This window comes from Aegilops tauschii, chromosome 3, assembly GCF_002575655.3.
Source record: "Aegilops tauschii subsp. strangulata cultivar AL8/78 chromosome 3, Aet v6.0, whole genome shotgun sequence".
In the NCBI taxonomy this organism is placed as follows: domain Eukaryota; kingdom Viridiplantae; phylum Streptophyta; class Magnoliopsida; order Poales; family Poaceae; genus Aegilops; species Aegilops tauschii.
The window spans coordinates 510586116-510604777 of record NC_053037.3 but is presented as its reverse complement, the minus strand read 5'-3'; the positions used below and the strand labels follow the sequence as shown (position 1 = coordinate 510604777).

Genomic DNA, 18662 nt, shown 5'->3' with positions numbered 1-18662 from the left:
AAACAGAGGGCGAGGCAGAGCCGTATGAGCGGCACTACCGCTGGAGCCAGCGGTACTACCATTGGCCGCAGCGGTACTGCCGCTTGGCCCAGCGGTACCACCGCTGGGACCGCGCATAGCGCCTACCACGAGCACAGGGAGAAGGAACAGAGAGGAGGGCCATTGAGCGGCACTAGGGGCGGTGGTAGCCGCAGTACTACCGCACATGAGCGGTACTACCGCTCCTACTGCCGCTGAACCCGACACGAGAAAACCACGTCTCGAGTCGAGGCGGTACCAGCGCGGAACCGGAGACGTACTACCGCTTATGGCCATGGGCAGTACTACCGTTGTGGGACAACGGTACTACCGCTTGTGGCGATACACGGTACTGCCGCTCCGGCCCAGCGGTACTACCGCTGGCGCCATCCTAAAGCCACTTCCACGAAAACAAGTATACTCCACGGAAAACCAGAACTGCCATAACTTCTGCATATGAGCTCCGAATTGAGCAAACTCAAGCTTGTTGGACACAAGACGATGAGCAGCATCAAAACAGCGAAGAACCGGCAAAACCTCCAACATCGAAAACATCATAGAAGATGCATGACTGAACTCCATTTTTGATGAACTCGAGCTTGTCAACAAGATGATCAAAAGCTCCAAATCTCACAAGGAGGAGAACCAAACAAGAACCAATAAAGATGATGCAAGGATGCAATGGTTTGAGCTCTCTACGAACGATACGATCAAGCTACTCATCGAGAGCCCCCCTTGATAGTGCGGCAATCTATCCTATAATCCGGTCTCCCACAACTACCATGAGACCGGTAAAATAGAAAACCTATCAAGGGCAAACCTTTGCCTTGCGCATAGTCCACTTGAGCTGGATGATGACGATCTTGACTCCCTCAAGCTAGACCACCTTTCTTGATTGCGTTGGCTCGGTGAAGACTAGTGGATTGCTCCCCCATACTCCACTATGAGTGAGCCACTCTTCGGCACATCTTCACAAATCCATTGTCACCACAATGGACGGCAAGATTCAAGCATAAGATCTCTTTGATGATGCTCCACTTGAACTTGCACACGCAAACTTGGTGACGAACACCATTTGATGTCATCCTCCATGGGTTGTATAATATCTTCCTCTTGACGCAAGCCCATGGAAACATACCTAACCCCACATAGAACTCTCACGTAGACCATGGGTTAGTACACAAAGCATAAAGGACAATGCTTACCTTACCATGCGATCATGTGATCCCTCACGTGATCCCTCTCGGTACATCTTCTACGCTTTGTGTGTTGATCAACTTGATTCACTCTTTGACTTAGTCTTGATCAACCTTGAATCTTTCCAACTCTCTTCATTTGGATGATGTCTTGAAGGTAAACATGAATGATCACACACACTTCTTCTTCAAGACATGCTTGCAATAAGCTCAACACTCACAAGACCAATCTTTGGATAATTCCTTAATAGCACCTTGGTCATCACAAACTCTCCTTGAAACCAACAAATGGACCCCAAGAAAAGCCTATGGACAAACCATTCAAATATAACTCAAGTAAACCATTAGTCCATAGAGATTGTCATCAATTACCAAAACCAAACATGGGGGCACCGCATGTTCTTTCAGTTTGTATATCGGAAGTGTTCCGGGTGAAATCGGGATTTTATTGGAGTACCGGGAGGTTACCGGAACCCCCCGGGGGCTTAATGGGCCATAGTGGGTCTTAGTGGAGAAGAGGAGAGGCGGCCAGGGCAGGTCCGTGCGCCCCTCCCCCTAGTCCGAATAGGACAAGGAGAGGGGGGCGGCGCCCCCCTTTCCTTCCTCTCTACCTCCTCTTTCCCCTCCACTCCTAATCCAACTAGGAAAAGGGAGGGAGTCCTACTCCCGGTGGGAGTAGGACTCCACCTGGCGCGCTCCTCCTGGCCGGCCGCACCTCCCCCCTTGCTCCTTTATATACGGGGGCAGGGGGCACCCTACAGACACAACAATTGATCGTTTGATCATTTAGCCGTGTGCGGTGCCCCCCTCCACCATAGTCCACCTCGATAATACTGTAGCGGTGCTTAGGCGAAGGCTTGCGTCGGTAGAACATCATCATCGTCACCACGCCGTCGTGCTGACGAAACTCTCCCTCAACACTCGGCTGATCGGAGTTCGAGGGACGTCATCGGGCTGAACGTGTGCTGAACTCGGAGGTGCCGTACGTTCGGTACTTGATCGGTCGGATCGTGAAGACGTACGACTACATCAACCGCGTTGTGCTAACGCTTCCGCTTTCGGTCTACGAGGGTACGTGGACACACTCTCCCCTCTCGTTGCTATGCATCACCATGATCTTGCGTGTGCGTAGGAATTATTTTGAAATTACTACGTTACCCGAAGGCAAGACTTTTGTTGCTAAATTTGGAATCTTTCTGGAGAAGGAGTTTCTCTCGAAAGAAGTGAGTGGGAGGAAAGTAGAACTTGATGAGGTAACTGTACCTGCTCCCTTATTGCAAAGTAATTCATCGCAGAAACCGGTTTCTGCGACACCTACACCAATTAGTGAGGAAGTTAATGATTATGATCATGAAACTTTAGATCAAGTTATTACTGAACCTCGTAGGTCAACCAGAGTAAGATCCGCACCAGAGTGGTACGGTAATCCTGTTCTAGAAGTTATCTTACTAGACCATGATGAACCTACGAACTATGAAGAAGCGATGGTGAGCCCAGATTCCGCAAAATGGCTTGAGGCCTTGAAATCTGAGATGGGATCCATATTTGAGAACAAAGTGTGGAATTTGGTTGACTTGCCCGATGATCGGCAAGAAATTGAGAATAAATGAATCTTCAAGAAGAAGACTGACGCTGACGGTAATGTTACTGTCTATAAAGCTCGACTTGTTGCAAAAGGTTTTCGACAAGTTCAAGGGATTGACTACGATGAGACCTTCTCACCCCGTAGCGATGCTTAAGTCTATCCGAATCATGTTAGCAATTGCCGCATTTTATGATTATGAAATTTGGCAAATGGATGTCAAAACTGCATTCCTGAATGGATTTCTGGAAGAAGAGTTGTATATGATGCAACCGGAAGGTTTTGTCGATCCAAAGGGAGCTAACAAAGTGTGCAAGCTCCAGCGATCTATTTATGGACTGGTGCAAGCCTCTCGGAGTTGGAATAAACGCTTTGATAGTGTGATCAAAGCATTTGGTTTTGTACAGACTTTTGGAGAAGCCTGTATTTACAAGAAAGTGAGTGGGAGCTCTGTAGCATTTCTAATATTATATGTGGATGACATATTGCTGATTGGAAATGATATAGAATTTCTGAATAGCATAAAGGGATACTTGAATAAGAGTTTTTCAATGAAAGACCTCGGTGAAGCTGCGTATATATTGGGCATCAAGATCTATAGAGATAGATCAAGACACTTAATTGGACTTTCACAAAGCACATACCTTGACAAAGTTTTGAAGAAGTTCAAAATGGATCAAGCAAAGAAAGGGTTCTTGCCTGTGTTACAAGGTGTGAAGTTGAGTAAGACTCAACGCCCGACCACTGCAGAAGATAGAGAGAAGATGAAAGATGTTCCCTATGCTTCAGCCATAGGCTCTATCATGTATGCAATGTTGTGTACCAGACCTGATGTGTGCCTTGCTATAAGTTTAGCAGGGAGGTACCAAAGTAATCCAGGAGTGGATCACTGGACAGCGGTCAAGAACATCCTGAAATACCTGAAAAGGACTAAGGATATGTTTCTCGTTTATGGAGGTGACAAAGAGCTCATCGTAAATGGTTACGTTGATGCAAGCTTTGACACTGATCCGGACGATTCTAAATCGCAAACCGGATACGTGTTTACATTGAACGGTGGAGCTGTCAGTTGGTGCAGTTCTAAACAAAGCGTCGTGGCGGGATCTACGTGTGAAGCGGAGTACATAGCTGCTTCGGAAGCAGCAAATGAAGGAGTCTAGATGAAGGAGTTCATATCCGATCTAGGTGTCATACCTAGTGCATCGGGTCCAATGAAAATCTTTTGTGACAATACTGGTGCAATTGCTTTGGCGAAGGAATCCAGATTTCACAAGAGAACCAAGCACATCAAGAGACGCTTCAATTCCATCCGGGATTTAGTCCAGGTGGGAGACATAGAAATTTGCAAGATACATACGGATCTGAATGTTGCAGACCCATTGACTAAGCCTCTTCCACGAGCAAAACATGATCAGCACCAACGCTCCATGGGTGTTAGAATCATTACAGTGTAATCTAGATTATTGACTCTAGTGCAAGTGGGAGACTGAAGGAAATATGCCCTAGAGGCAATAATAAAGTTATTATTTATTTCCTTATATCATGATAAATGTTTATTATTCATGCTAGAATTGTATTAACCGGAAACATGATACATGTGTGAATACATAGACAAACAGAGTGTCACTAGTATGCCTCTACTTGACTAGCTCATTGATCAAAGATGGTTAAGTTTCCTAGCCATTGACATGAGTTGTCATTTGATTAACGGGATCACATCATTAGGAGAATGATGTGATTGAATTGACCCATTCCGTTAGCTTAGCACTCGATCGTTTAGTATGTTGCTATTGCTTTCTTCATGACTTATACATGTTCCTATGACTATGAGATTATGCAACTCCCGTTTACCGGAGGAACACTTTGTGTGCTGCCAAACGTCACAGCGTAACTGGGTGATTATAAAGGTGCTCTACAGGTGTCTCCGAAGGTACTTGTTGGGTTGGCGTATTTCGAGATTAGGATTTGTCACTCCGATTGTCGGAGAGGTATCTCTGGGCCCTCTCGGTAATGCACATCACTTAAGCCTTGCAAGCATTGCAACTAATGAGTTAGTTGTGGGATGATGTATTGCGGAACGAGTAAAGAGACTTGCCGGTAACGAGATTGAACTAGGTATTGAGATACCGACGATCGAATCTCGGGCAAGTAACATACCGATGACAAAGGGAACAACATATGTTGTTATGCGGTCTGACCGATAGAGATCTTCGTAGAATATGTGGGAGCCAATATGAGCATCCAGGTTCCGCTATTGGTTATTGACCGGAGACGTGTCTCGGTCATGTCTACATAGTTCTCGAACCCGTAGGGTCCGCACGCTTAAAGTTTCGATGACAGTTATATTATGAGTTTATATGTTTTGATGTACCGAAGGTTGTTTGGAATCCCGGATGTGATCACAGACATGACGAGGAGTCTCGAAATGGTCGAGACATGAAGATTGATATATTGGAAGCCTATGTTTGGATATCGGAAGTGTTCCGGGTGAAATCGGGATTGTACCGGAGTACCGGGAGGTTACCGGAACCCCCCGGGGGCTTAATGGGCCATAGTGGGTCTTAGTGGAGAAGAGGAGAGGCGGCCAGGGCAGGGCCGCGCGCCCCTCCCCCTAGTCCGAATAGGACAAGGAGAGGGGGGCGGCGTCCCCCCTTTCCTTCCTCTCTCCCTCCTCTTTCCCCTCCACTCCTAATCCAACTAGGAAAAGGGAGGGAGTCCTACTCCCGGTGGGAGTAGGACTCCACCTGGCGCGCCCCTCCTGGCCGGCCGCACCTCCCCCCTTGCTCCTTTATATACGAGGGCAGGGGGCACCCTAGAGACACAACAATTGATCGTTTGATCCTTTAGCCGTGTGTGGTGCCCCCCTCCACCATAGTCCACCTCGATAATACTGTAGCGGTGCTTAGGCGAAGCCTTGCGTCGGTAGAACATCATCATCGTCACCACGCCGTCGTGCTGACGAAACTCTCCCTCAACACTCGGCTGGATCGGAGTTCGAGGGACGTCATCGGGCTGAACGTGTGCTGAACTCGAAGGTACCGTACGTTCGGTACTTGATCGGTCGGATCGTGAAGACGTACGACTACATCAACCGCGTTGTGCTAACGCTTCCGCTTTCGGTCTACGAGGGTACGTGGACACACTCTCCCCTCTCGTTGCTATGCATCACCATGATCTTGCCTGTGCGTAGGATTTTTTTGAAATTACTACGTTACCCAACAGTCATGAAGGTTTTCAATGTGTCCAAAGCCACATTGAATTCCTCACGAGAGACTGCGGTTCCCCCATCGGCCGTAGACGAGATTGGATTCACACCGGAGTGCTCCTCACCACCGTCTATGGTGTCAGCCATACTCTTCGGACGGCAAAGTCCTTAATAAAGAGACGAGGCTCTGATACCAATTGAAAGGATCGATATAGTTGACTAGAGGGGGGGTGAATAGGCAACTAACAATTTTAGCTTTTCTTTACCAATTTAAACTTTGCATCAAAGTAGGTTGTCTAGATATGCAACTAGGTGAGCAACCTATATGATGCAACAATAATAAGTACACAAGCAAGCAAGGGATACAACACAAATAAGCTTGCACAAGTAAAGGCATGAGATAACCAAGAGTGGAGCCGGTGAAGACGAGGATGTGTTACCGAAGTTCCTTCCTTTTGAGGGGAAGTACGTCTCCGTTGGAGCGGTGTGGAGGCACAATGCTCCCCAAGAAGCCACTAGGGCCACCGTATTCTCCTCACGCCCTCACACAATGCGAGATGCCGTGATTCCACTATTGGTGCCCTTGGAGGCGGCGACCGGACCTTTACAAACAAGGTTGGGGCTCTCTCCACAACCGAATTGGAGGCTCCCAATGAGACCATGGAGCTTCACCACAATGGAATATGGCTCCGAGGTGACCTCAACTGTCTAGGGTGCTGAAACACCCAAGAGTAACAAGATCCGCAAGGGATGAGTGGGGAGAATCAAATTTCTCTTGGTGGAAGTGTAGATCTGGGCCTTCTCAACCAATCCCTAGAAAATCAACAAGTTTGATTGGCTAGGGAGAGAGATCGGGCGAAAAAGAGCTTTGGAGCAACAATGGAGCTTTTGGGGAAAAGAGGTGAGTCAACTTGGAGAAGAAGAACTTCTTTTATAAGGGGGGAGACAATCCAACCGTTACCCCCACTCAGCCCCGCACAAGGCGGTACTACCGCTGGAGGGGGGCGGTACTACCGCTGTGGCCAGCGGTACTACCGTTCCACCTCGCGGTACTACCGCGCAGTGAGAAGAGAGCGAAAAGCAGAGCAGGACCTGGACCCAGGGTAGTACTACCGTGGTGATAAGGGCGGTACTACCGCCTCTACTGCCGCAAAACCCGACACGAGAGGAGGACCCTCGAATCGAGGCGGTAGGAGCACGAAGCCGCAACGGTACTATGGCCGAGAGCTCCAAGCGGTACTACAGCTGTGGAGCGGTACTGCCGCTTGTAGCTCTCGAGCGGTACTACCGTTGGGGTTCGCGGTACTACCGCTGGGACCAAATCTCAGGGAGAAGGCAGCAAGGGAGCCTTCAACGAAGCGGAAAAGCTCAGAGGGTGCAAAGGGGATGTGTACGTGTTGATTCCACCCTAGCCAAACCAATGCGGACCCCCTCTTGATAGTACGGTGACTCCTACGACACAAGTCCACCAAAACTGAATCGAAAGGGCTACACCGTGTTCGCTTCAAACACCGAGGGGAGGAAATCGTCTCGTGCCAAAGGATGAATCTCTGAAATACTCAACGCACATGATTAGTCCGCAAATATGTTGTCAGCAATCACCAAAACTACTTAGAGAAAAACATGCCTTAACACTTACCCTTCAATATAGCTTTGAGATCCGTGCTAGACAACTAACTTTCTCTTTTTTGTTCCTTTCAAATAAAACAACATATGAACATAAAACTTTGCAAGATAGCAAAACATTCTTACTACAATGTGAGAAAAAATTATAGATTTTTTTGACCAACATAAATATACAAAATGAGATTTTCAATATTCAAAAATGTTGTTTTTAGTATTTATGATGCACGAAAAAATCTGAAAGTTTTTTCCCACATTCTAGCTAGAATGTTTTGTTGTGCTGCAAAGTTTGAAGTTTATATGTTGTTTTATTTGAAAGAAACAAAAAAGACAAATGTTCTTGTACGAATCGCGGTGCATAGATGGATGGCTAGATAAGGAGGTGCACCTAAGCCTATGCTCTACAGAATATTTTCCAAAGTTGCACCATGTAGTAACAGAGTTGCACAATATAGCAATAAAGTTGGCATCAAAAAAATTTCGTCGAAACATAGTCATGCGGGATCTCTTTTCAAAGGTCTCGTCACAGCGATTCCAACAATGAAAACGGATCTAAATTCGGATGCATGGTTTAAAAAATATGACTTTTTAAAAATCCAGAAATTCAAAATAAATGCATGTAAATCTGTTTTCTCTAAATCAAACTGACTAGTACGAACGCATTTTTTTTTAGGGGAGTACGAACGCCCTTAATGCTACACCATACATGCGCTGGCAGATAAATCTTTTTCCATGCATACCTGCGGGCGGCTGCTCGTTTTAGCCAACAAGCGCGCGATTGTGTATTCCCGTTCATTAATTCCTGTAACATTTTTCTTCCACAATGGCTTCACCTACCGCATCTCTTGTCCTTGTACCTCTCCTCAAAACTTTAAGACCGAGCGTCTCATTGGATCTACTGTTCGACCCTCATTCAGGCTAATGTTCCTCCTCTCTTTTGCTTTAGCTGGTTTCGTTTCCAGAGCTGATACTGTTCGACCATGGAACCGGTAGAAGTAGAATCAAAAGGCTTGCAGGGTGACGCCGATCGCCGGACGTCCAAGAGGGATCGCCGGAGTTCGTGGGGATACGTTTTCATCCTCGGTAAAACTTGCACCATTTTCTTGTTGTCGTTATGATCCCACTGTGGGTATGCACCCCATATCCATGCTAAATATGCTGCCCGGCGCTGCTCATGCATTCACGCGCGCCTGGTGTGCAGTGAACAACTGCCTCCAGTACAGCGCTTACTACGGCGTGTCGACGAACCTGGTGAACTACCTCAAGGTCCAGCTGCACTCCGGCAGCAAGGCCGCGGCGAACAGCGTCACCAACTGGCAGGGCACCGCCTCCATCACGCCGCTCGCGGCCGGCTTCCTCGCCGACTCTTTCCTCGGCAGGTACTGGACCATCACCCTCTTCCTCTTCATCTCCGTCGCGGGGTACGGCGTCGTGGCGGCGAGCGCGTCTGCGGCGCTGGAGACCGCGGTATTCTACGCGGGGCTGTACCTGGTGGCGCTGGGCGGCGCGCTGCAGCCGGTCCTGTCGTCGTTCGGGGCCGACCAGTTCGACGCCGAGTCCGACGAGGAGGAGCGCGGGCGGCAGAGCTCCTTCTTCAACTGGTTCTACCTGTCCATCGTCGTGGGCTCGCTCGTGGGCGGCACCGTCCTGGTGTGGGTGCAGTCCGCCCACGGCTGGCGGCTCGGCTACGGCATCCCGGCGCTGCTCAGCGTGCTCGCCGTCGCTCTGTTCCTCGCCGGCACGGGCGCGTACCGCCGCCACCAGCCCCCCGGCGGCAGCCCGCTCACCAGGATCGCGCAGGTGGTGGTCGCCGCCGCCAGGAAGTGCGACGTGGAGATCCCGACCGACGCCACGCTGCTGCACGAGTGTGACGGCGACGACGGCATGTCAGCGATTCAGGGGAGCCGCCGCCTCGCGCACACTGACGAGTTCAGGTCAGTACCCGTGCCCTGGCCGTCGTTAGCATCGCCTTCCACTTTTTTTTTAACTTAGCATCGCCTTCCACTTGCATCGTCTCCATCATGTGCAGTTTTTTCGAGAAAGGAGCGTTCAATTTATTTTGTCTATGATCGAGACATGCTGTGTGACTGATTGAGGGGGTGTTTGGTTTCATGACTTTTTTGTTTTGGGACTAAAAAAAGTCCCTAGCAAACCAAACAGGGTAAGACTTTTTTAGGACATTTTACTAAAAATCCTTAGAAGCACCTCTTTAAAAGTCCTTAGAAAGAGTCTTTTTCAAAAAGTCCTTAGAAAGAGTTTTTTCAAATAGTCTTATGGACTAGAAAAAGTCCTAGGACTAGAGAGCCAAACACCACCTGAGCAAGCTAATCAGCCAACCTGGACCGAGCCTAATCTCGGTGTCATCCACTCTTCACAGTAGCTGCCCAACATTATCTTTTGTTAAAATTCAACCCATAGTAAATCTGAGCATCTTCTTTGTGCAGATTTGCTGATGAGAATTACCAAAGTATCATCTAACTGTTACATCATCTGATTAGTGAAATAAAAAATAAAAAATCATATGGATCTCCGCGTAAAATCAAATAGTGTAGGAGTTAGATAAGACATAGTTAAGTCTCGTCTAGACGAGAGTTGGCCACATTCTATTCTTATTCTTGTGAATTCACAAGATGCTCGCCACTGCCGGGAAGTGTGACGTGGAGACCCTGACCAACGTCACGCTCCTGCATGAGTGTGCCCTGACCTCTTCGAATGTCCAAACACCATGAATTTTAGCACGCACATCACACGTTTGAGTATCTTTGATGCCAAAAAATATCAGATCTTTTTTACTTCTTCCTTTGATCCACATTAATTGCCGCCGCGAGTATTTTATTTAATTTACTGTTCACACACCGAATCATCACACTCATATCTTTTGTTGAATCGATAACCACAATAATGCAGCACAAGTCCAAGGAAGTTGCTTCAACGGAAAAAAGACTGACTATTCTTTTAGGTGATGTTTTTGTTTTCTAGTTTCAGTCACTTTCCCTCCCTCATTGCCGTCGACCCCCTTCACCCGTTGTTGTCAACAGGCCCACTGCCAGGGGCCTAACCACCATTTTGCCACCCGACGCGGACAACTCCGCGCCCCTCCCAATCCAAGCCACCACCCCTACCATGTTTCTGTCCCTTTACTACCTCGTTTGCGCCGACCACATAATTGATTTGGACCCAAACAAAATTTGATAAATAAAGAATAGCAATTGACACAAAAGTAGATTTACAAGGTGCTAGTAGGGCATGGTCAATGTGGATCAAGCTTCAAAATATTGGATATCGGGTTCATATCGGTTTGGTTTCGACATATCGGATGTCGAATATCGAGTGATATATCGGACGATACGTAGATATATTGGAGAAAACATGACTATTTTTTTCATTATTCTTTTTCAAAATATTTATTTTTAGTAAAACAAAATGCATGATGTCAATGCTTTAACATAACACTTTTAGATTCCTAGTTTATTAACCTGTTGATTAAGAAACTATTAAGGGAAAGATTCACAAAATCCTTACTCTATGATTAAAAACAATATGATATATATACATTTGTACGAAACATTGTGCATGACTTTGATAATATAATGAAGTTGTAAATGCATAATCTTATTTCAGAGCTTTCTAATAAAGAATTGTTGTCATCTACATATCGTTCCATATCGTTGGACATATTGGGCTAGATATCAGCCATATCGGTCGATATTTTGGTCCATATCGGTTGATATATTTGAAAATGATATTTACAAAATGATATGTTATGTTTATATCGGTAGAGCCCCAAAAGTGATATATCGGCGTATATATTGGTTGTATCGGCCTATATTTAAAAGCTTGATGTCGATCAAAATTTGACGCCACAAAATCTAAGAGCAACAAACCTCATGGTAAGTCATTGTAGCATGCTCATGCCGAGGAAAAAAAAGCTAGAATCGGTTCTATTCTACAACCCACAAAGACATTATTTCATCTTTGCTAATTTAAACCATTCATATATTTTAAACCACAATTACATTTTTGAAACTTTATGTATATTTGAACTCCTAGCGTCAAGACATTTCAAATAAGATCAATTTGGATACAATTCAAACATGTTCAAATTTCAACATTTCAATCCACATATTTCACTAAATTTATTCTAGTGTGGGGAACTGCTTAGGATAGGACCAATGAGTGTATTCGAGAAGGAGTGAAGGTTTTAGTGAGATTTATATGTTTCAGAAGAGTGATTTTTTTATAAGTTTGGAAAAGTGAAATATGTTATGAAATTACCGAAAGGGATGAACTCACTTTTTTTAAGTAGTGGAGTCTTACCCGGAATAAGTGAAATCCTTTTTTTTAAGTGAAATATGTTCTGAAATAATTGAAATGGATGAACTGAATAATTGCAAAAAAAATGAAATTGATCCTATTGAAATATGTTTTTCAAATAACTGAAATGCATGGTTTGAAATAATTTAAGTGGATGTTTTCAAATAATTGAAACCAGTTTGTGAATATATTTTTGAAAGAATTGAAATCAGATTTTTGTGATGTGTGAATATCTAAACTGAAAGTGCTATTGGTGAAATGTCAAATATTTTTCTGAAATTGAAATAACAATGTGAAATATGTAAAGTGAAAGTGATGTTGGTGGATTTGTGGAAGCGAAATGCCTTTTTTGTGTTTATATCAGGTTTAAGTGGGTAAAGTTACAGATTTCATAACTTCATATTTGCAAAATAGTGTTATAATTACTGAAATACGTTTTTAAATAATTGAAATGGATGAACTCAAATTTTTAAACTACAGAATATGTTCTCAAATAACTAAAATGGATGAACTCGATAATTGAAATCACCTTTTTTAATGTTATTGAAATAGGTTTCCTAATATAATTAAATGTATGTTTTGAAATACTCGAAATGAATGCTTTCAAATAATTGAATTGGAATCATTTTTGAAAAAATTGAATTGGTCTTTTGAAATTATGATTGAAATCGTTTTTAGAAACAAATAGCCGGTTTCTTGAACTGAGTGAAATAGTATTTGAATCTACTTGCGAAATAATTGTGTGAAATAATTCAAATATGTTTTTGAAAGAACTTAAATCTAGATTTTCAAATGACTGAAGTGTTTTCAAGTGAAGTTGAATAAGTCGGTTGAAACGGTCAAATTTAAACATGTCTGAAATGTATCTAAGATTGTTCTTGTTTTAAAGTCTTGGCGCCATGAGTTCGAATATACTACAAAGTTTGAAAAATTAAATTATGGTTTAAAAGATATGGATGATTTATATTAGTAAATTATGAGGAATAGAAGTGTGGACCTACTGTATGAGAGAAGAGAGAGAGGACATGTCACATTCCTTCATTGCATGCATTTGGATTATATCAGGTGGTGGGTCAGGATGTTGAAATACCAATATTTAATAAACATGAGAAAACAATGCTACTCTACATGTGGTATAGAATATGGTGTGTGGTGGCGCAGGGTGATTGGCTAGCGCCTGGTAGGTACCGGTAAAATTTCACTTTGTGTCTCCAACCAAATTGTCTGGTCGTAAAAGAGAGTTACCACATGTGGGGTCCAAACTAGCCCAAATTGTGAGAGGGAAGTACATAGTGAATAAATAAGCGATAAATCGCATGTGGACATGCAGCCACGCGAGGTCGTTATCATCACCACTTCTTTCCACGTGATTCGTGGTACCTCAATACATTGATGTCGTATAACGTTTTCTGGCTAGCATACGCCAATTGGTATAGTTCGCGTATTGCCTATGTGCCCCAATAAATGGCTGACGTGGCAGGCTCACGCATTGAAACGATGGGCGTGTTGATTAAAATTGATTACACGGCAGTGAGACGTAGCTCCATGGCACGAGAGAGCTATTTGCACCAAGCTGCCAACCAAACTAACAATAGGTCATGAGGCATTGGCTTAACTAAACAAACGTGTTCATAATCAGGTGGTGGACATTGCAAGCTACTGTTATGTACTATGATCTCAACCAGCCTAGGAAAGGTCTCTCCAGAGTAGTGAATATTAACGAACATATAACCTTTCGCCGTCGCTGGAGCTTGATGCCATGGCCAGCCTTTTCTCGCAACACCAGGTTGAAGACATGGGTTTAGTGCTTTTTCTTCTCCTTCTGTGGGTACAGTGTATTAGGAGCAGACTGCTAAGTGTTAAGTACATTGGAAGCCTGCACACTGGCCATAATCACACCAGCTCTCTCCATCCAGCATTGTTCAATTTGGAGTATTTTAGTTTCATCACATGTTTCAGACTACTGATTTACAACTAAAATCCTTACATGTACGAATCTCTTACCCAAAAATAATCAGTTGAACATCATTCTTCATACTAGTTAACTCGAATCATGAAAAAAGTCAGTGCGCCACTAAATAAAAAAATCAGGCAAAAATTTACTGGAAAGTAAAAATATGTGTACACGACCTATAGAGAATATTGATACCTCACCGATATTAGTTAATGAGTTTTGATTTCACTGCTTTGGTTGATTGCAAATCTGCTCTATCTATTACACTAGTATTTTATTAGTCGATAGATTAGGGCTAATCGTACGAAAGGTCTATTTAATCAATGCGCTAGTTATTAGCTATGTACCAATAATTAAGGCTAATTACAGTATACCATTCAGTTTGTCTTGGAACGGTCATTATGAATAAAGTTTGTTGTGTCAGCATTTCATTTATTCATCTGCCTACTAATGAGTGACATATAAATGGAGGCCTGGCCACCTAATCACAATTCACAAGTGCCATAAAATGGATGGTGTGCACGCAGTGATACATGTGGGCAACGCAATGAACACACTGCACGCATTTGTTAGCTATGATGAGCCAGGGACCATGAGATTTAGTATTCACATTTGTATTCACTGCCGTATAGCCCATGTCTGTCATGTATTGAAAATAACGCTATATTAAATACAGATCTCAAAGCACAAACATACGGATTGGATATGCTCCTCGCGTGGAACCATGTCCCAAAAATCCGCGTCCATAAATAAGATATTCTAACCCATGGGCTAAGGGTACTACTTCCTCCATCCCAAATTACTTGTCCTTAGATTTGTCTAAATACGGATATAATACTAAGGCCTCATACATGCCGTACTTAAAAGTTAACTTTCGATTTATTTTCAGAATTTCGGGCTCGAGCCAAAAATCCTCTAAGTCTTACTTCCGGTGACAGCCGCTGCTTGGGAAAATAACTCAAGGCCTAAGAATAAGTATTTTTTAGATTTTTCATAACACTGTACAAACGTAGATGCTCATACATACGCACAAACACTCAACCATGAATGCATGCACCCAGACCCTACCTTTATGAGCATCTCCAAAAAAATGAGTCAGCATATCATGTTGAGATTGACAAAGTCGCCACAGACGCTGTAGTCCATGGGGACGTCTCCTCCAACTCATATCGCCCGAAAGCCTGAATCCAGAAAAATGCGAGCACAAAGTCTAGGACTTAGAACCTTGGTGGGCTAAGATACCATTGTCCTCCTAACCATCCAACCACAAGTTGATTCGTAAATTTTTTTAGAAGTGATGAGGCCTAAGAATAAGTTAACATTTTGGTCTTCCTTATCACATAAATCTAACTTTTTTATAACCCATGAACTTGATCATGCTTGTAACATAATTGTTCAGGTCTGAACACACAATTATATACCAAAGGGTTTTTTGAGACCACATCTACATTCGCGTGAATCTCCGCGTAAAATCAATGACATACTCCCGCCATTCAAATGAATAAGGTGCGCATGCTTTCCAAAATCCAACTTTGACCATTGGAAACTTCTTTTCAATATGAATTGATATATAATTTTTTAAACCAATAAATTATATTTTCTTGGTCTAATTTATGGTTAAAGATGATTTTTGAGATGCGTGCTTGCCTTATTCATTAGAATGGAAGGAGTAGGAATTAAATGTGCAATAGCTCACGGTGTGCAAAACCGAACCGAAAACCAAAAAAGCCAAACCGAGCCGACATTTCAGTTTTTTCAGGTTTTGGTTTCAGTTTCAGTTTTACATTGTGAAAACCATTTGCATTCCGGTTTTTTTGGTTAGCAACGAAAAACCATTAGGTTAAACCGAATTAACCAAAAGTTGAGGTTTTTTGGGTTCAAAAGCGTAATGGGCTGCTATAGGACAATACTTTCTAGCCCATTTAGTGCTTGGATTTACGTGATCCAATGTTCCTTCTTTATCCTTTTCAATTGTTTTCTACTCATTATGATATACATGATCTATTTACACGTGAAAAAGTTACGGATTGACTAAAAAATCCACCTCAACTTTGATTAATTTGGTTATTAGGCTAGCCATAGTGGGAGTAATTTAGATAGTAACATAGCGCATCCCAAGATATATATGCTTATGTGGCATGAAGTTAATGAGGTGAGAGGTGCTTGTGATAACATAATACTCCAATGCAAAATGAGTCTACAACATAATAAATGAAGGCTTGCATGACACTACACTTATGTTAATACCCACTATAATAATAGCAACATAGACTAGTAACATATGCATGTTACTAATCTAAGTTACTACCCACTATGACTAGCCTTACCGAACCAAACCGAAAGTAAATGGTTATTACCAAAAGCGAACCATGTCTATGTCTACCTGTATAAACTAGAGTATAAAAACTGTATAAACCGAACCTAATCAAACTAAACTTTTTTGAGTGCATGCCCTGAGAAATAGCACATCTAGACGTGCTTTAGTAAAACTGATAAAAATAGGACAACGCTAACGCCCACACGTGTGGTGGGAGTCAAACCCTCCCACACGCCCTATAGCACACAGACTACGCCATGTCACCGCATGCATGCATGTGGAAATCTTTTTGGATTTTCTGTTTTTAAAATATTTTATCTCTTAAATGAAAAATCTGATTGAAGATCCATTTTCACCATTAAATCCTCGCGACGTGATTTTCGAAACTAGATCCCATATCAGTATATTTCGACGAATTTTTTGGGGTTAAAAGTTGCCGTATCTATTGCATATGAATTGCCATGATGTTTACACTGAAGTTGCCATGATATGTTTCAAATATTTTCTTCTACATTTAAAAGTAAATTTTGACATATTATAAAACGGGGAATTAAGAAACAAGACTTGCCATGCACCATAAATTAAAATTGCCATGATACATGCACTTAAAATGGTCATGGTTCATACAAAAAGATATTTTCATGATCAAAGTACTGGAATTGCCATCATCGAAAAACTAAATTTGCCATGATCTACAAACTAAAATTGCCACATGGCAACTTTAGTTTAAGCACTATGGCAACTACAGTGTAAACATCATGGCAACTTTTGGGCAAAAAAATTTCGTCGAAACATATCAACATGGGTCTAGTTTTAAATATCTCGTCGAGACGGATTTAATGGTGAAAACGGATTTTTAATTCGCTTTTTTAATTAGAAGATAAAACATTTTTAAACCGAAAATCAAAAAGATTTCTGCTGATGTCATCTGTTCATACGTGGCAAAATGAGTGGTGATGGAGGCGTGTGGGCGATGTGCAAACGTCCACACGTGTGGACGTTAGCTTTTCCGTAAAAATAAGTATTACACGATCAAAATGGCGAACGGAATTTTACGATGCTGCACGCCAGCTAATAAAAAATTTAATCGGTTGCACCGGTCGGTTGTTATCCATTATTCAGGTTCTTGGACAAGGCGGCGGTGGAGACGGCGGGCGACAGGGTGCGGCCGGCGAGCCCGTGGTGGCTGTGCACGGTGACTCAGGTGGAGGAGACCAAGTGTGTGTTGCGGCTGCTGCCGGTGTGGGCGTGCGGCATCATCTTCGCGGCCGCGTACACGCAGATGACGACCACCTTCATCCTCCAGGGCGACACGCTGGACCCGCGCGTCGGCCGCTTCCGCGTGCCCGCCGCCGTGCTCACCGTCTTCGACACCCTCAGCGTCATGCTCTGGGTGCCGCTCTACGACCGCGCCGTGGTCCCGCTCGCGCGCCGCCTCACGGGCCACCGTCGCGGGTTCACGCAGCTGGCGCGCATGGGTGTGGGCTTTGTCATCCTCACGGTCGCCATGCTCGCCGCTGGCACGCTCGAGGTCGCACGGCGACGCGTCGTCGCGCGTCACGGCACCTACACCGACGCGGACGGCGCGGCGTGCGTGCCGATGTCGATATTCTGGCAGGTGCCGCAGTACGTGGTGGTGGGCGCCGCGGAGGTGTTCACGTTCATCGGGCAGATGGAGTTCTTCTACGACCAGGCGCCCGACGCCATGCGGAGCGTCTGCTCGGGGCTCTCCAGCGCGGCGTTTGCGCTGGGCAACTATGCGAGCTCGGCGCTCGTGGCCGTCGTGGTGCGCGCGACGACGAGCGGCGGGCGGCCTGGGTGGATCCCCGACGACATCAACGACGGCCACCTCGACTACTTCTTCTGGCTGCTCGCCATGCTTTGCATCAGCAACTTCGGCGCGTACCTGCTCGTCGCACGGTGGTATAGCTACAAGAAGACCGCTGACTGAACCTGGCGATCACCGTGCCGTACGTGCTAGGGTACTTCTCTGATGCAATAAACTTGTAATTGGGAAAGCCACCTGTGTTGCCGCAAATCTTGAAGGAACTCTGCTCATAGAAGATTAAGAATCATTGATCTAGAAAAAGATCGTGAGCTGTCTCAAAAATTCAGGTTTCAACACCGACTCCTATTGGACGCCCGCAGGCGTCGGGTAGGCGCGGCAGCAATGCCTAAAAGCAGGGGGAGACTTGTATGAGATCTAGCTTTAGGTGAGATCAATGCGATCAATCTATTTGAAGACTTAAAACATGTTCAAAAATTCTGAAAATATATGTAGACACACATCCGTGTTTGATGTAGAACCTTAAAAAGTTTCAGCTCCTAATTCGGAGTACACTTAGAGAACCAAAAAAGACAAAATCGGATATGAATAGTGCCAAATACTATTCACCCCAACATAACACTATTCATAATTGAATTTGTCTTTTTTGAATCTCTTACTGTAGGCC

At 44.2% G+C, this 18662-nt stretch overlaps 1 protein-coding gene across 2 annotated transcripts; it reads left to right on the top strand.

The window, feature by feature from the left end:
* Window positions 1-8367: 8367 nt before the first annotated feature.
* On the top strand, window positions 8368-18319 carry LOC109781106 (protein NRT1/ PTR FAMILY 8.1). 2 transcript variants are annotated; one of them, XM_040404515.3, is made up of 4 exons: window positions 8377-8477; window positions 8587-8707; window positions 8826-9558; window positions 17332-18319. In XM_040404515.3, the coding sequence occupies exons 2-4, from the start codon at window positions 8605-8607 to the stop codon at window positions 18158-18160; spliced, it is 1665 nt and encodes a 554-aa protein (XP_040260449.1). In that variant the 5' UTR covers window positions 8377-8477; window positions 8587-8604; the 3' UTR covers window positions 18161-18319. The 2 variants fall into 2 exon arrangements, with proteins under 2 accessions (XP_020195277.1, XP_040260449.1); XM_020339688.4 differs by having other exon boundaries at window positions 8368-8707.
* The last annotated feature ends 343 nt before the right edge of the window (window positions 18320-18662 follow it).